Below are 23,683 nucleotides of genomic sequence, written 5' to 3'. Positions count from 1 at the left end.
TTATGTTATTTGCTGCCCCTTTCCTGGATCACTCTTTCCAGTCAAACTCCTCCCACAGTAAAGCTTCCTCCGTAACAGGATAACATTACCATTCCATGCAGGCCTTCTCAGAAGTCAGATCTGCTGAGTTCAACAGGGCTTACTCTCAAATAAGTGTGCATAGGATTGCACCGGAAGGCATTTTAAAGAGTTGATGTCTCTTCTTGCCTCACTACCCCACCCTGCCTCTCATCCTTCCATCCCAGAAGGTCAGTCTTTCACACATGTCTGAATTAGTTTAATATCTGCTTTTGAACTTCCAAGCAACAGCACAATGAAACTGATAATTTTTGTCAGACTCACTGTGCCCAGGGCAGAAAGCATCTGTGCAAATTCAAAATGCAACCCAAGAGGCAAATGAACTACTCACAGACTTAAGATCGAAGTTTTATATTGGGAAAATTGTCTTTACAGGAAGTAAATGAATTGCATGATGGGTCAGAAAAATACTTAGGGACCAGGTAGAATTGGATCACTACCATAAACTTGAACATTCAAGATGTTTGTTAAAAGGAACATCATTTTTCCTTCCCCAGACTTGTTTATATAAAATTAGATAAGTATACATTTTGTTCTGTACTTGTTCTAGGGTTACTTTTATTTCAAATTTCTATGTACTATCAACAAGGCATAGAAGAGCCCCAAAATATTAAACTTTCTGGCAGGTATATCAAGGATCAAATCTAAAGGTTCATTTTTTTTAAACTGCTTTGCAAGTTCACACCACTCAGTATTTAGTGAAGCTGCCACAGATCTGTGTGGGGCAAGGGAATGCTAGCAATCCCTCTCCCACCGTTCTTGCCTTTTTCTGTTTCACAGTCACCTTGACTTAACGATAATGGGGCAGCAAAATAACCGTGAGGAAAAGTTGGAAAACTGGTTGGGTGTTTGCTACAATACCAACCTAATTGTACTAGTTCCAGACCAGGTTTGTGCTTAGCAATAACCAGCTGGAGATAACAGAGCAGGCCTCATTAAGGTTAGGGAGAAAGCAAAGAGATGCTGTTTGGCTGGTCATGTCAACCATGGAAACAATTATCCCAGCTCCAAAGTGTAATATCAGGGGAACTGCAAACTCTGGCTAAGATTAATAGTGCAAGTTAGTTTATTGAAAGTTGTCTGTTGTTCTCTTCCAAGCTGAACCCAAGACATGTTGCTCTTATGTTTTGAATGTTTCAGTGCCATTCCTCAGATTTGACATATTTTCCTGGTTTGTCCTCTATCATTTCATTTCTAACCTTCCATGAGTTCTCAGTCCTGGTGAACTCCTGCCTGTGTTCTGTTCCTATTTACTACAGCTCCCAGCCATCCTCTCCACCTGCGTATTGTATGAGTTATTGAGATTTCTTAAACAGCTACTCTCTTGTTGAACTTTGTAACCTATTAAGGGCGCAATCCTAACCCACTTTCCAGCACCGACATAAGGGCAATGCAGCTCCGAGGTAAGGGAACAATCATTCCCTTACTTTGAGGAGGCCTCTGTGAAATGCCCCCCAACTGCAGGATGCAGCACACGTCCCATTGGCACGGCTATGCCGGTGCTGGAAAGTGGGTTAGGATTTGGGCCTAAGAGATTATACATTGATAATTTTAACAATCTTTCTTCCCAATTATTCCACAAAAGATCAAGTTTGACTACGTGGAACTTAACTTCAGAACTACTTCTGTCTACTTTCATTCTCTGGCATGAATGTAAGAAGCTAAGGGTGTCAACTCATGAAAAAATGATCAAAAACTGAAATTATGAGACATAAGTCACAGAGGATAAAAGACAAAATTATTGTGCATGCTAATATTCTCATCTAAAAATAATTTCTAGTGGATTTTATATGGATTAATTCAGAGGTGGAAGCCATCATCTCAATCCATCTCCCCTCATTTTGCCAGTAAGAAGGGAAATATATTGTTTAGCTTCTTTTCCTCATACAAGTTCCCTTCAGTGTGGGTGTATTCTCTGAAGGAAATGCAACTGAAAGTAATTTAATACTCCACATAGGCAAATGTTACAAATCTGTGTAAATCTTAAATATTAAAAAAATATACAAGAAATATTGAAACACACACACAATTAGTTTCAGTTCCATTTGAAATTAACTGCATGTAAGGAGAGCAATCCATCCCCCCCCCTTTTACCTATTCTGGCTGATATCGGTTTACCACAATGATTGTAGCACTCTTCTACTGGACAAGTGGGAGGAATTATCTGATTTTCATCTTTTTTATTTTACAATGCATCATCAAGATGATGATGTTTTTGATGAAGTGTCTCTCACGGGGGCCTCAAGATAACAGATTCAATGGATATGCTTAAGGGATCATTTGTCAATTTTGTATTGACTATTTGTGCTGCTTCAGGACAGGAAGAGATTTCATTTTTTTAAAAATACAAGCTGTGAAGCCTTGAGGCATCCTCTTAAACTGTTTAAAAAGAAATCAATTTTCAGAAGGGTAAAAGGAGCCTAGAAGACCGTTAATGAACTTGAGCAGGGTGTTCTGGACCTCTTTCAATTTGAATCTGAAACAAGGCCAGACAAGTTGAGAACTTACTTTTCAACAGAGAAATTCTGTGGTCTGGAAGTGTCTGCTATTACTGTTTTGAATTTGTGGTTATGGCTCCTTGAGTAAAGTAATAAATTATTGCCTTAGTACCTGAGACATAATACCTAGTTGCACAAGAGTGTAAATTAATTGCTACCATTAATGACAATAAAAGGAAAGGCAGGTACTTTGCAAACTAGATTGTGATGCTTATGTGTAAGGGAGTAAACCCTAACCTTGTGGCCATGTTACATAACATTCTGAAGCTGTTCTTGCGGTTCCACAGAAAAGCTAAAGAGATCTCACTGTATAGGATAAACCCTTTTCAATTAAATGCTAGTTTCTGCTTTACCATTAAAGGTAGTTGTGTGCTATGTGAGTATGGAAAACGCATAGGACTTATCTTCTGTTCCTCAAAGGCAACTCTGGCAGGAAATTCTACCTAATATAAATGACTGCAACAAATTCTAACAAAAGGAACATAAAGAACTCAAATGCTGTCAAATGTAGTGGCAGCTGTCAACTAACTGCTCTCAGTGAGAGGTCATAGCTCAGTGGACAGGCACCCACTTTGCATGCAGACATTCAATCCCTGGGAGCTCCAGGTAGGGCAGAGCATACAATTCTGAAAAACTGGAGAGCTTTGCCAGTTAAGTGTTGACAATACTGAACTAGACAGACCAATTGTCTGATTCAATAATACAGCTTCCTATGTCTGAGATGCCAAGCAACAGCTCAGAACTAAAAGTCTGGAATTCTATAAGGTCCCCTATCTCAAGATATTCAGCATGTCCAAATCCACCATACTCAAGATGCTAATGAAAGCAGTCCCCAAAAACATTCCAACAGTGTGCGGACCACACACTGTTGAACAGCAAGAAGACCACAGCTGCACGCATCACAAGCCTTGTCAGGGCCTGCCAATGCAGGTAAGTTGGCAGGGGGTGCAGTAGAAGCTGTCCTGGGGGTTTTCCCACCCAGGGCAACCTCCTTGCCTGCCACCCGCCCTGACCTGGAAGTAATTGCAGTGATGTCACCATCACCGCAATTGCTTCCACGCCTTCTCCTCCTTTGCCCCTTTTGAAGAAGACGGAGGAGGCGGCCCAGGTTCCAACGGAGCCTGGAAGTGGTGCCTAGGAGGCAAGCACCATCCACCTCCTGGAAGCAGTGCTCGCCTCCTGGGCACCACTTCCAGCATCATGAAAAAGTTCAGACAGAATCGCTAGCACCGCTTAGGAGTGGTGCAAAAGACTCAAACGGATCTTGAAGTGGTGCGTACCACTTGCCTTTCTCTTGTACAAATGAGGTCGGGAACTGCACCAAGAGTGGCTGCAGGAGCACAGCCACTGTCGGCATGGTTCCCTGCTCATTTGAGGGCTGCCATCCTCTCCTTCTCCTTTAGGGGAGAAGGGGAACCTTCAGAGCAGCACCAAACCGCGCCGACAGTCACTGCAGTCACTGTCCGCATGGTTCTCAACTGCTCAAAAAAATGGTAGTGGGGGTCTGCCTGGTGCCTGGGGTATTTGCACCCCTTGCCTCCCAGGTATACCACTCGGAGGCAGGACAGGTGGGGAATGTGAAACAGGAGCAGGGGAGAGAGAAAAAGGCAAGAATGGGGAAGATCAGTGCCAGGAAAGGGGCAGGTTTGGCAACAGCTTCTTTTCCAGACCTAATCCCATGGCTTGGGTTCATGTGGCCTACACCAGCAATTTCCCTAGTACAGGTCTAAGTAGACCCATCTGCGCCGAGGAGGTTTATCCCCATGTAAGGGAATGAACATTTTCTTACCCAGAGGAGACCTTCACGACCCCCCAACAGTAGCCATTTTGGCATCACTGCATTAACAGGTAGGGGAAACCATAGGACTGGGCTATAAATGGCATAGAATTCCAGAAATTTTGCAATTGCAGGACATGAACACATCTGCATTTCCATAAAGGGCAGAGAGAGCTATCTACTCAAATGAAGAGTGCAGGCATCTCTTTTGCCCTCTATTAACTATCTTTTGCCGAGACAAAGAGAAACAGGATTGGAATTTGATTCCCAACTTCAAGTTGTGTAGCATGAATGAAAATGTAGTAAGATTTAGATTTTATATTAGCTTCTTTTTATTTGTTCATTTATACTCCACTTTTCTCCCAAATGGGCAACCAAAGTGGCTAATTTTCAGACACCACATTAGTCTTTTTCATCAATGCCTTGAGCATTTTTAATGGAAATGTGGTTAACACATTTCATAAATAAAACAAAAACTAATCTTATTCTGTCAGCATAGAGGATTACACATGTTTTTACAGATGCTGAAGTGTCCTTTGCAGCTTTGTTTTCCCAAGTGAAGACCTATAATAATTTTTGTTTATTGAACATTGTTCTCACCGCTCAGCTCATACAAGCCTCCTTAAAGAAGCCCAATGCTTTCCAATTCATTCTCAAATTATATGTTTCAGGATAATGTGAACAATATTTGAATGTGTAACAATAGTTTGATTAGGTCATTTAAAGAGCATTGATTAGGTGGATTACTACACAGGGTGGATTTTAAAGCTAGCATACAAATGTATAATTAATCTCTTCAGTGAACTAGAAAACACTTAAAATGTGTTCATATATTACTATCTCTGTAGCACAAGCTTTGTAACATTTATACCTTTGTTCTTAATACTATTAAAATTCAGACTTCAGTGGACAAATGGCTGGTTGCAGCAGAAGTCAACATCTCATGTTTCCTAATACATTCCAATGCCAAGGAAAGGAGAAATTAAAAATTGGAGCAGTTTCTTATTTTAACCTACAATAAATATGCAACATACAAATACCTGGATGCCATAAGAACAGGCAAAACTGTTGACTAATTCAGAACATTTACATAAATCGTTTGAAGATAAAACCATTAGATCCAAAGGAGCTTCCTCATTTCATGCCTCCCCTTTAACTAAAGCACTGGAAAACAAATCCTAGCAAACCTTTCCAAATGTAAAGCCAGCAGAAAGGTGGAACAGAGCCAGTAAGAAACATTCTAGAATTTGGCAGCTATATCCTGAAGCTTCAAACATGCCCCGTGGGTGGCCATGGGTGTTGGCTGCAATGCTGGAAGAAGAGTCTGTTTAGTCCTGCAATTATATATACACAGTACATTAATCTGCTTAGAAACTATACAGATATTTAGGGGAGACCAGCATAGCAAGACCCATTTAGCCTGGAAGGAAATTAATGTGCTGAGCTAACAAAAAGGACCTCTTCAGAACAGTGAATATGTCAATGCTTGGCTTTCCTCATCATTCAAGTGACCTGAACAAAAACTAAATTTATGGTATGTGTAAGAGTATTGCATCAAATCATGCAAATAAGATAAAATATTATTAGAAATTTTTTTAAAGGCTAGTTTGTGGTCTCAAACAGATACCACTTTGCACCTCAGTAAATGATCTAAAAGATCAGACAGAAGGGTTATCAAAAATGGGTACCAAGTTTCTTTAGTAAAATAAACTTCCCATACTACAAGCCTTCTCTCCCCTTATTTTTTATCTACTTTGCTTCCTAGGTGGTATTTTTTCCCCACTCTTTTCTTCCTTACTTTTTTCTCTTGCTATCTGCTTCTTCATAGAGGCAATTCATATTTGTTACATATGAGAGAGATCCCCCTGTCGGGGAATAAGTTGAGTTTCGAGTGCTTAAATTGGTATTTTGTATTTCAAATTTTAGTAGTTATTTTGTCTGTTTTATTAGCTGGGTTAGTGATCTGAATATATATATTTAAAATTTAAATAGAGTGTTTCTATTATTAGGGAATTAATGACCTCTAATTTATTGTTAATTTGAATTTTGGTGTATATGTTAATTTAAGCACTTTTTATGATAAAATTAAGCACTTTTATCTCTCTTTCTCATGTGCATGCACACACACAGCATAGGAATGGTCTAGGGCAGTGTTTCTCAAACTGTGGTTTGGACCCACTAGGTGGGTCACGAGCCAATTTCAGGTGGGTCCCCATTTATTTCAATATTTTATTTTTAATATGCTTGATGCTACCATGGTATGTGACTGCATTTGGGGAAATGTGACAGACCTATACTTTTAACAAGCTACTATGTATAATCTTTTAACAATGATAGTAAATGAGACTTACTTCTGGGTAAGTGTGGGTAAGGGTTGCGGCTTAGGATTGTTACAAATGTTCCTGCTTGATGTTGTCACTTCCTGTCACTTCCGGTGGGTCTTGACAGGTTCTCATTCTAAAAAGTGGGTCCCAGTGCTAAATGTGTGAAAACCACTGGCTTAGGGGGTTCCCTGCACTCTTCTAGGAATGGCCCTACTCTTCATGTTCTCAGTGCTAACTCTGCATCACCAAGAAATTCCTTCAACAGGTTGAAAGTAGACTAGCCCATCACCATCAACCCAACACAGTCCATCACCATTACCATTACCAGGTTTGTTTCCCAAACCTGTTTAAGATTTGTGTTGTAGGTTGCTTGCTGCTATTTTCAAAATCCATTCCCCCCTTTTCCTGTGCAAATCAATTTTGTCCTGTGTTCTCTTCCTCCTTCCATGCCCACTTACTTATTGTATTCAATCAAACTCTCAGCACATCGGTCCTCCATGTATTCATTACTTATTTTCCGGTTCTCAACACTGTATCAGATACACAATGTGGCCCTCGTGCTGAAAAGAGACCCCTGCTTTAAATCATCAGGAAAAAACCTACACCCTTCCACACCTGTTACATGGAACATTGGCTCAGCACAGTAGGTGAATACAACAAGACTGTGGGGGAAAAAGCCATGTGTGTGTCATGGCTGCCATTTCTCTCACTTCAACTAGAGTTCTGAAGATCAGTGCACAGTACCTGAGGTAAAAGGTATAAATCCCACACATTAGAAGCTAGCACAAGAAAAGAGCAATCCTATATATGAAAAGCAATGTATCAATATACACAACAGTATTAATCAGGAAAGACCCATTGTGATTACACTTGGCCAAAGCAGCTATAAAACTACCAAGAAAGCAGTCACCAATATTAACAGAGAACTTTATACAGTTAAAATACTATGTTGTGTGTGCATTGAGTGTTGTACCTACTGAGCACAACGGATACAAAAAAATGTGTTCCAGGTTCCTTTAGTGAAAATGTTTGAATTTGGTATTTCAGAAACAAGTTCAGTTACATCCTAGAATTCCAAGATATGAAGCTTCCTGGGCCCATTCTGGCTCTGCAATACCTATTAGCTAAACAAAGAACTCACCATCAGAGTGAATAACAGCTCCAGCAATGGACCTTTAACATTCCATGAGACAAACCACCGGCTTCTCACATTATTATTCTTTGCCAATCATTGGCCAAGAAGAGTCAACTATGAACAGGCATTAAGCTTACAACAGGCATTACGCTTATATTCAAGGTATACAACATTCATATCACTGGAGGAACAACAGCTGACTGACCTGCAGCAAACATACATTTTTGAGGCACAATTAATCTGAGATATAATTAATTGGATTCTCATATATATATGAGAATGTATATACTGTATATATACACACAAAGCTGTCCCACTCAAATTTCTTTTCCAAAAGAACATGTTCATGTACCCACCTAAAGATGACCTTAGAATATACATACATATGTTCTTTCATATACATACAGACGTGTGTCGCTTAAGGACCTTCCCCCTAACGATGGACATTAGCAGTCAAAGCACAGGCTATTAATGAGGCAATCACATCTCCCATAGCCTGCAAGAGAGTGTCTGTTTGCACCACTAAGAGGCTCTTAATGCAAAGAAGAGCCAATCAGTCTCCAGTAGCTGGTGTAGCAGTAGCCAGCAAGTGTTTACACAACAAAGGCACTAGATTGGGCTGAATGTTCACTTAACAGCCTAATCACATAACAACCAGGAGTGGAGAATGTATCCCAGTTGCTAGGTGATACATACCTGTACATATCTCTTGTTCTTGACCCCAGTTTTTTTTTTTATTTGGTCATTGGTACAACAGAACAAAGATGAATAACATCTCAAAAAACAGAACAGCATGTCTACTCAGAAGTCCCATTAAGTTTAATGAAATTGACTCCCAGGTAAATGCATATCGGATTGCAGCCTTAGATTAAATCCAGAAACACACTTGAAAACGTGAGACATTTCCACATTAAATTGTTTAACACAGTCTTGCCAGAAGCAGCAGAAGTGCAAGTCAAAGGATATCTGCAATGCACTCAGCAGGGCAGTCTCAAAGACTGCACTTCCAAGCCTCCAGATGAACAGCTAAGGTTTAAGGCGTGAAGAAGGAACAGAACAGGGGGATAAGCCCATGGGTTTCAGCTCAGTCAAGCCTTCACCAACATAACTTTTACACCCATACCTACTTGCAACTCAGGAAGATTGGGTCCAACTGTACTTAGGATTGGCAGTAAATCTATCCTGGGTCTCACAAAAACTGCAAAGAGTTTCTTTGACACTAATATCGCCCTTCTCTGATGGTCAACATTTCTTTTTCATTTCTTGGGAGGGGGGGCTTTTCTCTCAGTAACCAACATACTCTTCCTACAAATTCTATAACATTAACATTCTATGAAGAGGTGGTTTAAGAAAATTGATATATTGCAGCATCTCAAAATCATTTGTGCCAAAGATCAAAATCTCTAGAATACAAATTTCTACAAGTTTGACTTTCTATGACAAAAGCAAATGCAAAGAAGACATGGATTCATATACTCAGTTATTTCACAATCAAATTTCTTCTCTACAGATACTAAACTCAGATAAGCAATATACTGTACTCCTTATTACACAACTGCTGTAATTAAATTAAAGCTAGAGAAGAAAATATGTCCTTAATAAGAGTCATTAATTTGACTATGCAAAGTTCAATTGCTGTAGCTTGTAGGCAAGCACATGGGATATTGTTTTCAGTTCAAACAAAAGTGATGACCACCATCACCCAGAGCTGCTAAAGCAGACCTAGAAACTTGTTGTAGAGACTGCTTCTTACTTCTAGAACTGCTAGTAGTTACTGCTCTGAACATAAGAAGAGCCCCGCTGGATCAGGCCAAAGGCACATTGGTCCAGCTTCCTGTATCTCACAGTGGCCCACTAAATGCTTCAGTGAGCACACAAGATAGCAAGACACAGCCTGCATTCTAGTGCCCTCCCCTGCATCTGGCATTCTGAGATAGCTAACTTAAAATCAGGAGCTTGTACATCCCTATCATGACTTGTAACCCATGACAGACTTTTCCTCCAGAAATTTGTCCAATTCCCTCTTAAAAGCATCTAGATGAAATATCATCACCACTTCCTATGGCAAGAAGTTCCAGACTAATTACACATTGAGTAAAGAAATATTTTCTTTTGTCTGTTCTAACTCTCCCAACACTCAACTTTACTGGTCTTAAGCAATGCATAAGTCTCTCTAGAGATGTTACTCAATCCTGAACAGTGATTTTCAACCACTGTGCCATGGCACACTAGTGTGCTGAGAATGGTCTGTAGGTATATTGTGGGAGTTTGGGGAAGCTCATTTATTAATAGGACCATTAGGGGATGTGAGCCCCTAGCAGGCAGTGTGGTGTGTCTTGACAATTGTTAAAAAAAAACCAATGGTAAGCTTTGGCAATTTTAGCACCTTCTCAGTGAGATGAAAAATGTTGAAAATAATCAAGAGAAGTTGGTGTACTTTATAATCAGTAAGTATTAACAATTGTTTCCTATTTAACTAGGTGCAATTTCTCTTTATCTTGGCAGCACATACAGGTAGCCCACATTACCCGCAGAGTCGATCATCCACGGGTTACAAACCCACAGATGGGTCCATCTACCCATGGAATGGAAATGCGCAAGATCCCTCGAGGAAAAAGGGTGGTGTCAACAGTGGCCCCTTGCTCTGGAAGGCAAGCTTAGGGTTAACACCAGGGCCTAAGTTTGCAGTGAGTGTGCTGCACAGCTGCAGCCACTAGAGGCAACCAGGTCTTTAAGGGATAAAAGTAGCATTTGCAGGAAGGAAAGTTTGGAGTGGGACATAGGAGGAGGAAAGTTTGGAAGGAAGGAAACTGAACTGAAGGATTAATGGACTAAGGAACTAATGGCTCATGGACTTCTGGAACTGCTGATGGACTAAATGACAGATGTGTAAATGGATTTTGGAGACTGCTGGAAACACTGGAGATTGGTGTGTGACTGCCATGCCCAAGACCTGCTGAGGACCAAGGTGTTGCTGCAGTGGTTGGAGAAGCTGCTGGCAGGAAAGGGGAGGAAGGAGGACCTCTGAGGATTGAACAGGCAAGCTACCCTGGTGGTGGGGCCCTGCAGTGCAAAACTAGGGCCACTGTTTGTGAACAAAGGGGAGCTAATTAACTTAAAGTTGGCAGAGTTTCTCTAGGTGAAGCTTGGACCAGGAATCTGGAAAAACAACCCCCCCCATCTCATTAACAGGTGATTAGTGCCAACAATACTGATAATTTAATTTGCAGGGATGTGCATATAGCAGTTGGTTGTGGGTACATTTCTTCAGTGACTTGCTTTGGATAAGTCATTTCTGGTTTTGTAACTCAAGACCATATATATCCACTTGCTAACAATAAGTATACAAGAATTGAATTTCCTAAATAACTTACATTGCAAATCAAAAATGAGGGTTCTATGATGATATTGAAATTAGTAATTAAATACTTTTTACAATCAATGAAAATGGTTGTCTGTTCAGGACCATGCAAGTCTACATTCAGACTAGTCATATTACTCTAAAAAAGTATTTGTGCCTTTAATTTTTAATTGCTTACTCTAGGCTATCTGGGAATCTGATGAGATTTTAAAAAAGAAAAGGAAAAATACATTATTCATGAGGAACTTCTTGGAAGAAGGTAATCTAGTATGAGATCAGCTTTATCTTAGGGCAAGTGGGGACCTGTGATAATTCATGATACATGGACGGGGTAGGGCAGAAGGAGATTGTTCTTTACTCTCTGTGTTGACTCTGCTTCTTATCTGCCTCAGATGGTCAATCTGCAACTATCTCCTATTACTTCAGACAGAAGGACCCACTGGTTACTTTCACGACAAGGTTACTACATACTGGAAACTCCCAAGATGCAATTGTCTAGCTCAGGGGTGGGCAAACATTTTGGCAGGAGGGCCACATTTTCTCTCTGACACTGTGTCAGGCATGGGGGGGGGGGAAAGAATTAATTTACATTTCAATATTGAATAAATTTAGATGAATTTACATAAACGAATACATTAGAGACAGAGCTTATATTAATGAACGAATTTTACTGAGCTTATTTTACTGAGCTTACACATGAGAACTGTAATACATGCATTTAGAATCAGATGAGAATTATGAACTGTTTGCTGCACAGCTCTTGCACAGTGAAAACATACAGACCAAGTCAAAACACAATGAGGCATAAGTTGTTCAGAGGCAATTGCGGAGGGAGGGTTAAAATAATGCCCAGGGAAAAGAAGAAAACACATGCAGACTATAAAAAGCTTTACTCTAACTCAGCCCACAGCTTGCCTTTGGTGGTCATGACCAGCAGTCACAGAACACTGCAGGATCCAACAGTCCCTGATAGGCCAGAAGCCTTTTGGAGTTTGGGAGCTCCCTGCGGGCCAGATTAGGGACCCCGAGGGACACAAATGGCCCCGAGGGACACAGGCCAGGGTCTGCCCACCCCTGCTCTAGCTTATAGCAGAATGTGTTTCTAGACATGTGTTTGACAGAAAGGTCTAACAGTTATGACTTTTCTCATGAACCCATTCAGCTTCAGCAGATCCTTGCAGTCAGCAACATCTCCCACTGCCTTCCTCCTCAATGGTCTGGTACAAACATAATGCTGTCTCCTCCACAAACTATGGCGGCAAACTGAGTGTCTCAGCACTAGTCTCTCCCTGTATAGTGATTTAAGCTGTGGCAGCAAAAGCTCAGCCTCCCAAGCAATCCTGCTACCACTCAGAAACTGGGTGCAGTATGTGCAGAATTACAGGGAATCACATTGTGTACACATTCCACCCAGTTCTGAGAGATTACACAATCATGGGGGAGGGGAGGAGAGAGACTGAGCTTTCACTGCCTCAGTTCTAGTTTAGCAGCAGTTCAGCCTTTCCTGTGATTGCACAACCCCTCAGAAAGTAGATGGAGTGTGCATAATTACAGGGGAGACTGAGGCTTGGAATAGGGTAGGTGAGGCTCTGCCTCTCCTGCCAGCACATTCCCATATGAGGAAGCCAAGATTCATCTTGACACACATGTAAATCTAAACCATGAGTAATGCCAGTAAATGAATAAGAATAAAGGAGAAAACTCACTCTGGGGAGAAAACGTCAGCATATGAAACCCACACACAGGCTTGACAGAAGCAAACAACTGGACTACTGAATAAAGTATCTTGTTATGGTGGAAGGGGAGGGAGTTGCAAGATGTGTGCGCACTCAGCCTACCCTCCTTCCTCATCCAAACCTCTCTCAGAATTTGCAGGCTGGCCCTTTCTGCCTAAAAACTTCTGATGTAAATTTGGATGCAAGAACAAAACAGACCACCCTCTCCTAAAGCAGTTATCCTAAATTTAAATTGAGACTGAGTAGCACATTCTGGTACTGTGGGGTACCAAACTGTGTTGGAGACAGTACAGCATAAGGGCATGGTCTGTGGGATGATCTAGGTCAGTGTGCATGTGAGACACTGAGAAATCTCTCTTGAGCAAAGAAAATTCCACTGATATGCTTCATTTTAGTATAATGCTTTCAATACACTGCTTTAATGTACCCACAAATATGGGATTCATTTTGAAGCAAAAAGCATTTACTCTGTGTAAAGGGTATATTACAGAAGATATAAGTAATAGAGCTACTAGATAAATGAAACATAGTCCTTAGAATTACCTTGAGTCAGGGTATTTAGTAAGTGTGGCCAAGCTGCTGGTGTACATGTGCCCACCCACATCAATATGTACCGGTGCATTGGATTTTGTGAGCTGTGCTGGCGTGGGGATTCCTTGATTGTTCAAAGGAGATGCAGGGGACCTAGTAATCAGAGGTCTTGACATATTGGGCCGACTGTCCTGTGAAAAGACACAAACACCGTTAGGAATTGGATTTTCTTTTTCAAAAGAATCAACAACATGAACAAAGAACTTCACAAACAGAAGTGAATAAAATGTCACCACCACCAAAACTTGGTCTCTCTTTTCAAATTCTGATTTCAAAAAAAATCTGATCAACTTTTAAAAACTGAGATTTAGTTACACAGCAAGCTGAAAATTTAAATAAAAAGAGCTACTTAGGTCTACACTATGAAAAGGCAATGCTTTCAGGCTTTATTTAAAAAAAAAACTACCACAACTTGATCAATATTCATTTTTTAGATCTTGATTAAAGTCACTAAAGTTTTAACAGCTGTATGCCCGAGATAAAAAAATACACATTTACAGGGTGAAAGGGGGCAGAAGGTATGATTTTGCAATGCCCCAAACCCTTCTATTGTGCTATGTGGTTAGAATAGATAAATACAAACCCTCAGCTCTTCCATTCTGCCAACTCTTCTCTTGAATTTTCAATTCACATATCACGCAAACAGAAGAGGAAACACCTGGACTAGCCAACTGTTCATGTACTGTAAAACATGGGGCGCCGAGAGCCTTTGAGAAAGACATTTTCCATGTAAATATTACACAAGTTGTGACAGATGCCCCTCTGCACCCAAGAAGGCTACTTTTCCCAGCAGCTTCCCAATGAAAACTCCAAAATGGGAGCACCAGAAGCAGATGCAAGATGAAACAAACTCTTCAATCAAACTCTTCAATCAAGGAAATGCAATATCAGTAAAGAGCAAGCGCTAGACCGGTGTTAGGGTGGGGCAAAGCACTGCTGAAGGCAGCAAGGCAGACCAATTTCAAAGTTTGGAAACTAAGCAAAGCAAAACCTTACATTTCTAAGACAACCCCATTTCTTCCTAACATAGACATTCAAGAATGTCGCTTGGATACACTGGCTGAGAATACCGAGTACTTCCTAGGGGTTTTTTTTCATTTAGGTTAAATGCAATACACTAAATTAGATATGTTGAACAATCAAATGTGCTTTGTCCACTTAAGGCCCAATCCTATCATGCTCCAGTGCCAGCTCTGGGTACGGCAAATGTGCTGCAAGGCACATCCGTGATGTCCAGCAAACGCTGAGTGCCAGCACCAGTTGGCATTGACCCTGGAGCTGGATAGATGCCACCTGGAGCATGGTAAGAGCTCTGGGCAGCAGTGATGCCTTGGTGGTGGTGGTGGTGGGGGAGAAATTCCAGGAGTGGGGTAACAGGTCAGGAAGGGGGTGGAATTGGTGGAGCCCTGCTCCATCAGCTTCTATCCTCCACTTCAGGCTACAAAGACCAACACGGAGGTTCTCAAGTCTGCGCTGGCAAAATAAACAGCGCAGACTTGAGAAGCCACATTGTGGGGCCTGGGGCTTTCCCTGGGGGAAGGGGACAAAAGTCGCTTTACCCCGAGGAGACTTCTGGCGGGCCTGGGGGTGCTGGTCGATGCAGTGAACTGGATGCAGTGAGTGAATGCAGGTCCCTGCTGGATGCAGGGAATTAGAGGGCAGGTCCTCTCATGGATTGAGACCTGGTTGAAGAGCAGGAAACAGAGAGTGGGTGTCAATGGGCAATTTTCACAGTGGAGAGAGGTGAAAAGCGGTGTGACCCAAGGATCTGTCCTGGGACCGGTGCTCTTCAACCTCTTCATAAATGACCTGGAGACAGGGTTGAGCAGTGAGGTGGCTAAGTTTGCAGACGACACCAAACTTTTCCGAGTGGTGAAGACCAAAAGTGATTGTGAGGAGCTCCAGAAGGATCTCTCCAAACTGGCAGAATGGGCAGCAAAATGGCAGATGCATTTCAATGTAAGTAAGTGTAAAGTCATTGGGGCAAAAAATTAAAACTTCACATATAGGCTAATGTGTTCTGAGCTGTCTGTAACAGATCAGGACAGAGATCTTGGGGTGGTGGTGGACAGCTCGATAAAAGTGTTGACCCAGTGTGCATGTGGCAGTAAAGGCCAATTCTATGCTTGGGATCATTAGAAAAGGTATTGAGAACAAAACGGCTAATATTATAATGCCATTGTACAAATGATGGTAAGGCCACACCTGGAGTATTGTGTCCAGTTCTGGTTGCCACATCTCAAAAAGGATATAGTGGAAATGGAAAAGGTGCAAAAGAGAGCAACTAAGATTATTGCTGGGCTGGGGCACCTTCCTTATGAGGAAAGGCTACGGCATTTGCACCTCTTCAGCCTAGAAAAGAGACGCCTGAAGGGGGACATGATTGAGACATACAAAATTATGCATGGGAAGGATAAAGTGGATAGAGATGCTCTTTACACTCTCACATAACACCAGAACCAGGGGACATCCACTAAAATTGAGTGTTGGGAGGGTTAGAACAGACAAAAGAAAATATTTCTTTACTCAGCATGTGGTTGGTCTGTGGAACTCCTTGCCACAGGATGTGGTGACGGCATCTGGCCTGGATGCCTTTAAAAGGGGATTGGACAAGTTTCTGGAGGAAAAATCCATTACAGGTTACAATCCATGATGTGTATGTGCAACCTCCTGATTTTAGAAATGGTCTATGTTATAATGCCAATGCAAGGGAGGGCACCAGGATGCAGGTCTCTTGTTATCAGGTGTGCTCCCTGGGGCATTTGGTGGGGCCACTGTGAGATACAGGAAGCTGGACTAGATGGGCCTATGGCCTGATCCAGTGGGGCTGTTCTTAAGTGGTAGCCATTTTGGTGCTGTTGAACCTGGCAGGGAGCCACAGTGGATAGGATTGTGCCATCCATTACAAAAATAAGTTTTCAAAATCCAGAAATGCCCTACAGTGCAATCCTATGCATGTCTGCTCAGAAGTAAGCCACAAGGAGTCCCAGGTAAATATGTATAGGCTTGGAGCTCCTGTAAGGGAGTACATGGTCCACAGATCTAGGCTCAAAATCTTCTGTGTGTAGTGGCCTTGGGCAAGTTACCATTTCCAAGGCTCCAATCCTATGCACTCACATGGGATTAAGCCCTATAAGACACTGTGGGGTTTCCTAATAAATATGCATAGGATTATATAGCAAGTCTCTCTATCTGTAAAAAGATTAGTGAGATAGGAAGTATAGAACATTTTGCATACTAGATGTGCTACAGAAGTGAGAAAAATCAACATAAGCCTCTGTATAAGATTTACTTTTCTGCACAGTGGGAAAAGAGCACAACTTTCATGACCACATTTCATTTGTGATGTACTGAAAACTACTGGGTATTGTACCATACATTTTTAAAAAGATGAATCACTATCTGCAGGCTCACAATTTAAAAATGTTCTTGCACCAGAATTATAGGGCATTAATCAGATTTGTGATGTTTGGCTATACAGTACTTCAACTAGAATACTAGACTAGTGTTTCTCAAACTGTGGGTCAGGACCCACTAGGCGGGTCATGAGCCAATTTCAGGTGGTTTCCCATTGATTTCATTATTTTATTTTTAATAGACTTGATGCTCCCATGGTATGTGACTGCATTTGGGGAAATGTGACAGACTTGTACTTTTAACAGGCTACTATGTATCTGCTTTTAACAACGATAGTCAATGGGGCTTATACCTGGGTAGGTTTGGACAGGATTGCAGCCTCAGATTCTTTAAAATTTTCCTACCTGATGATTTCACTTCCAGCCATGACATCATTTTCAGATTAATGACATCACTTCTGGTGGGTTCTGACAGATTGTCATTCTAAAAAGTGGGTCTTCCTGGTGCTCATCAGTTTGAAAACCATTGTACTAGACCAGGGGTGCCCAAACCCTGGCCTAGGGGCCACTTGCAGCCCTTGAGGACTCCCAATCCGGCCTGCGGGTAGCCCTCAGTCTCCAATGAGCCTCTGGCCCTCTGGAGACTTGCTGGAGTCCATGTTGGCCCAATGCAACTGAGGGCAACTGTTTGACCTCTTCCATGAGCTGTGGAATGAGGGCTCACTCCACTGCTTGCTGTTTTACGTCTGTGATGCAGCAGCAACATCAAAAGAAAGGCCAGTCTTGCTTTGTGTAAGACCTTTTATAGGCCTTGAGCTATTGCAAGACCATTCATTCATTCATATAAGTTCCATCTCTAATATATTCATTTATGTAAATGTATGTAAAATTATTCAAATTTGAAATGTAAATTAATTTTTTTTAATTCCTGGCCCCTGACACAGTGTCAGAGAGATTATGTGGCCCTCCTGCCAAAAAGTTTGGACACCCTGTACTAGACCATTCACTGCCACCATAGGCAGCTGGTCAAACTATGTGCCACTATTGCCACATTAAAGAATGTCAGAGATAAGAGAACACTTCAATGGAAAAAGCTTAATTATAGCACACTCTTACAAGATGGTGGCTCAAACTAAAAAGGGGGCAAACATGAGGTATATTTTACAACTGAAACTATGTTTACATGCCACACAATGCATTCAAGCTTTAATAGTTCAGGTAGGTTCAGACTGAAGTGTCAAATGATGGACAAGAAGGCAGTTAACAGTGATTTCTGTTAATCCTTATTCGCAGCATACATTAATCTTAGGCTATGGAAATGCTCAGACCACAACAAAAAGAGCTCTGCAACCATCAGAGTGGGATGATTACACAGGCCTACAAAACTGAGGGTCAGTAAAGTTTTTCACAAACTTTATGGTGGTTTGATATGAATTTGGGGTGCCGATTCCAAAAAAGGCATCCATTTTGCCCTACCACGTCTAGTTTTGGAGATACAGCATAGCCTCATTAGTGAATGGTTCAAGCAGCTTCCTTATGAGGAAGCCATGGTGTAGGTCACTATGGTGTTATCACTATGTCATCATAAAAAAAAAAAACACATCCCTGGGAAAGGGAGAAGAAAAATAAAATAGTTTCACAAAGTGAAACTTTCAAGAACATAAAGCATTGGTATCACACAACACACATCATTTAGTTGGATCTTTTTCTTCTTTTCTTTATTTACAAAAGGATCACAAAGTAGGTCAATCAGAACTGAAATCAAAGAATAACTTTGTCTCTGCTACACATGTTCCTGTTATAATTGTTATAATTCAGAATGCAACAGCACCGTGAAAGTTCTCTTCTTTTTTCAGCATACTCTATCATATAACTTTAAGGTCCTCAATAGAAAACAAACAGGCATAGGGCCCAAATCCTATCCAGTTTTCTAGCACTGATGCAGCCACAATGCAACCCTGAGATAAGGGAGCAAACGTTTCCTTACTTGAGGAGGCCTCCATGACTGCCCTCCCCATCACAGGATGCAGCATACATCCCACTGGCGTGGCTGCATTGGCATTGGATAGGATTGGGACTTTACATGGGTTAGAGCTTATACTTTTGAAATTCCAGACTTCCTTAAACACTGAAAGACAGGTAGAAAAACTATCTCTAGGCCAGCTTGTTTCATACAGCAGGCTGAATAGCATTAATAGTGCCTGCTGAGGGCCGGAAGTGACGTCATTAAGCAGCAAGTGACATTATTAAGCAGATGTTGACCAGAAATAAGCACTTTGTTCTCGCTTAGGAACTCATTAGCTGCAAAATGACAAAAAAAAAAAATATGCAAACCTTGACCATGATTTCAAGATATGGAAGTGACCAAGAAAAAAAGGGCCATCCTTTTAACAGAACCACTTCTTCCAAGGTGTCACTTTGCAGCTCAGCAGCTGAGGGCAGCTGATGGTGGTGCTGAGACAGCCCAATTATCACAAGGGCCAAATTCAAAGAAAATATGGGGACCATATCCATATATGTTTGACACCACTGTCCTAGATTGTTATACTTTGACATTAAAACACACTTAATGAACTAATACTATTTTACTATAGCTCCTTATCAGAAAGAATTTCTTTTCATGACAAAAAGGCCAAACTTTATTTGCAGATGTTGATTGGGCATACTTTAAAGCAAAGAACAGAGGGAAACCCAATCTTATTTATAATATCCTGTTCACTCAACGGCCCCCTTGCTTCATGTGACAGCAAGTCCTTCACTGGGGGGAAAAAAGATAAAGCTCTCTCCAGAGGTGTACAAAGATGTCTTGGATTTAAAAGTTTTTCTCATGATTCCACCTCCACACACACAATGTATATGCTGCAGCAGCAGCAATGGACATGTTATTTCCACCTTATTCAAGAGTTTGAAGAGAGGCAGTTAATTTCCCAAATGAGATGACAATCTTACCTACGATTCTGAATTAATGACAAGCATTTTTTGCACAATTACGTATCTTCTCAAGCTTTTCCATTATCATCATTATATACAAGGCTGTTACCATACTATGCAAGACATACACCAATTATAAAAACAAAGATATTTGCTACATATGAAGGAGCAGAATTAAATCTGAAAACATTAATTTGACACTTCGCATATGAATATGGGACTAGCAGTAGGAAAAAAACTGCTTTTTTAGGATTGCTGTAACTGCTGAAACTTACAGATAGCAGAAATTTACAAGCAACAGGAAGATGGAAATTCAAAAATCCTGGCTATTCCAAAAACCCTAAGTCCTATTAAAATCTGCAATTATTTTGACAAACCCACTGTGCATGTAGATTCTGAGAATTTCAGTAGGGTTCTTCCGTCTTACTGCAACACACATTCTGTAGTTTATCATGCTTACTTTAAAAAATGGCTCACGCCTAAAATATCTTCTTTAATTTCCAAAGTACATACTGCAGTGATTCTGAAATATACATGCACATTCCAATGTGCAACGATTGCTGTATTTGACCACCACATCACACGATGCAAAGCATACACAATGAATACGCGTATGCATCAATAATGTTTCTTAAAATACTATGGATCCCATGCTATACTGACCCTCAGGCAACTGAGCATATACACAAGTTCCAGAAACTACATGCAAGCATTATGTAATGTAGACAGCTTCTAATGTATTTCATCACTGTTTCAAATCTTCCGGGAAAAATCTATTCTTTGCTGAGTGAATGGATTAAATGATTATAACAGGAAGGTATAAAACCTGTTTTAGATCCTCTCTGCACCAACAGGAATGAATAATTGCCACCCAGGAAGTCTCTTCTTACTCTAATATTTGTGTGTTGGATCGCATTTCTTTCTCTGTAGATGGAAATTTCTTTAAAAAAAACCACCACTCATATTTCAAAAGTTGTTAACCTTGTCATGAACTTGATCATCACACATTTACTACAACTATTTGTGTTTATGTTCTGCTTTCCTTAATTTGTATATTTCTCCAGTAGTTACAATATTTCTGTGATATGCCTGTACAGTATTTCTCCATGTTACAGATTGTCAGATCTCTCACCACCACTTACTTGTCAGAGGCCATATAGTAAGATCATAGCTATGGCAACTTTGTGGCTCACAGCTCATTCTCCTAACTGCTACACTAATTCCTGATTAACACTGGTATATTAAGAAGTATCTTTTTACAACACCGATCATTAAGCTTTTTCTCCAGAAGGTTTGTTGCACTCTTCTGTCTCATACTCTAATGAATCTACTGGTAAGGACTTTGGTTGCAATTCAATTCACACTTACCTGGGAGAAAGTCCCACTAACTATAGACATGTATAGGATTGGGGCCTTTGCTAATAAACCTCAATATCATTGCACAATCATATTCTATCACATATTTGAAAAAGCAAGGGAAGTGAAGGGTAAAAAATGCGTGAACACTATGCACATCTCACCTCAGCTCCTGCCCTGACATATTAAGAGCTAATAGACATAATCCTTAATGCCTTTAAAGTTCCCCAGTGAGGACTATATATGAGATTTCATACAATGACAAGAAATAACCTAACATTATTATCACAGTGTTGAATAATAACAGTGATATTAACATTCAGACTCACATATAAGCATTCCCTCTCTTTTTGACAGTTTTGAAAAGTAGTCCTATAAGGAAGTGAATACCCAAGATATGTTTATATCCCACTCCATCTCATTGGATCTGAAGGAAGTATTCTTTTTCCAGTGTACGCAAGGCATAGTAGTAACTTTAAAAACTATTGTTTTCTATTGTCAGTGTAAGTTAATGATTGATGTATCCTAAGAAACTTAGGACTCCTTGGGCCCATGGAAATTAATGGAATTTAAATTAGTCATATCTAAGCTAAGATGCATCACTGGTTTCAATTGTGTTTGATCACAACTATGTTCTTCTGTGTCTGCTTGTGTCAGGATCCAGAGGGGGAGTATCCTCTCTTCCTGTTCAGTTATCTCACGGGTAGCTACACCACTGCCACCAGCCCAAGAACCAGGATCACTAGAGATTAAATTCCCTGGGTTAAATCCCTCTTTCTATAATATAGAGGTATTTAAGGATTTATCTAATTTCCTCACAATTACCCAATGAGGGAAAGAATAATAAACTCCCAGATACCTCAAAAGAAACCCAGACAAGGAGGTACAGAAAAACTAGAAAATTGACTAAGTTCTAATAACTGATGAAAAATGATAAAGAGATGGGTTTCTTGACAATCAAGTAAGAGCATATCAACTATAAAAGGCTTCCAATCCTGCAGGACTCCCCCAAGGCAAAACTTTTTGTGAACTAGCTGATAAAAGCAACCAAAGGAAGATAAAACCTAGCACAATCTAACTATACTTTTCTGACTAGCTAGAACCACATTAAGTTCTGTCATCTACTTACAGTCGAGGAGCGAGGCTAACTGTCTCTTAGGTTTCATTCAACAGGATGGCCAAGGAAGCTTCCATTCCCTAAGGCAGCCATTTTCAACCACTGTGCTATGGCCATTTTAGTACCTTGCCAGTGTGCCGTGAGATGAAAAAGGTTGAAAATCACTGAGGAATTGATCCTCCCACTAATGAGGCTGACCACTCTCATATGAAGCTTTTATACACGAGGCACCCTAAATAGCTCTAATACTAATGCAGGAAAAAAACAGAACTCACTTAAAACAAGTTTCCTGACAGCATGAAATAAATAACATACATGTACAATAGTGTGGGATATTTTTCTAGTGTAATGTTGATCATATTAGTTATTTGATTCTTCTCTGTAAACTGCTTTGTGAACTTTTAGTTGAAAAGCAGTATATAAATACTAATACTAATACTAATACTAATACTAATACTAATACTAATACTAATACTAATACTAATACTAATACTAATACTAATACTAATACTAATACTAATACTACTATACAGGTTGAGTCTCTGTATCCACGAGGGTTACATTCCCAGAACCCACATGGATGCAAAAAATCACATTAAAGGAAAGCCACTTAAGAAACAATGTCCCTTTGCTCAGCGATTTAAAAACAGCCTTGCTGACCTTTGTAATCAGTGCAGAGGCATCAGGCAGGCAATCAATCAATCATTCTCTCTCCACCTGCTTAGAAAGGCTTCTCTCCAAGGCAGCAACCTGTCCCTTCAGAAGGAATGCAAAGAGGAGGTGATAATCACTCAGGGGGAAGGGGGGATCACTTGCTTCAGACTGAAGCTGTTCTAAGTGCCTGGAGAGAGAACGATTGATGGATTGTCTGCCAGCTGCCCTCTCCCACATTAACATGACTTTCTTCCCTTTCTTCCCTGCTGGTATTCATTTGCATCTTTTTAGATTGTGAGCCCTTTTGGGACAGGGAGCCATTTAGTTATTTGATTTTTCTCTGTAAACCGCTTTGTGAACTTTTAGTTGAAAAGCGGTATATAAATACTGTTAATAATAATTATTATTATGTTAAAGGGCCCTTCTCATTGCATTGAGATAAAACCACGAGTGAAAAATCCATGGGTTATACCTGTACTAAACAGAACTCCCAGTAAACACTTACGGATAAAATCCAGCCAAATTTAATTATGTAAGTCCAATTTATTTCAGTGGGAGACAGTTATGTTAACTGCTTAGCACCAATTACAATCAACTCGGTGTAAAAGTAATTAACTTTGACTGGTTGATCATGTCCTGATTCAATGGCACAAATACAGGAAGATAAACGTGAAGTATTTATGATTGCTATTTCAGTGGAAAATGCCTTTGCAAGAAAGGTATTGTTTCCTACTGAAGGAATCAAAACTGTTATTATCAGTTTCTCTTT

At 40.5% G+C, this 23,683-nt stretch overlaps 1 protein-coding gene across 3 annotated transcripts in view; it reads right to left on the bottom strand.

The window, feature by feature from the left end:
* KCTD1 (potassium channel tetramerization domain containing 1) overlaps window positions 1-23,683 on the bottom strand; it is a 60,589-nt gene that overhangs the window by 10,706 nt on the left and 26,200 nt on the right. For all 3 annotated transcript variants that reach the window (XM_066626046.1, XM_066626044.1, XM_066626043.1), the window contains exon 2: window positions 13,453-13,631. In XM_066626046.1, the coding sequence (XP_066482143.1) occupies window positions 13,453-13,616 (164 nt within the window). In that variant the 5' untranslated portion in view covers window positions 13,617-13,631. The remainder of the gene's footprint in view (window positions 1-13,452; window positions 13,632-23,683) is intronic.

The sequence above is a fragment of the Tiliqua scincoides genome, chromosome 4 (genome assembly GCF_035046505.1).
Source record: "Tiliqua scincoides isolate rTilSci1 chromosome 4, rTilSci1.hap2, whole genome shotgun sequence".
Lineage (NCBI taxonomy): Eukaryota > Metazoa > Chordata > Lepidosauria > Squamata > Scincidae > Tiliqua > Tiliqua scincoides.
This window is presented reverse-complemented; position numbering and strand designations above follow the sequence as displayed.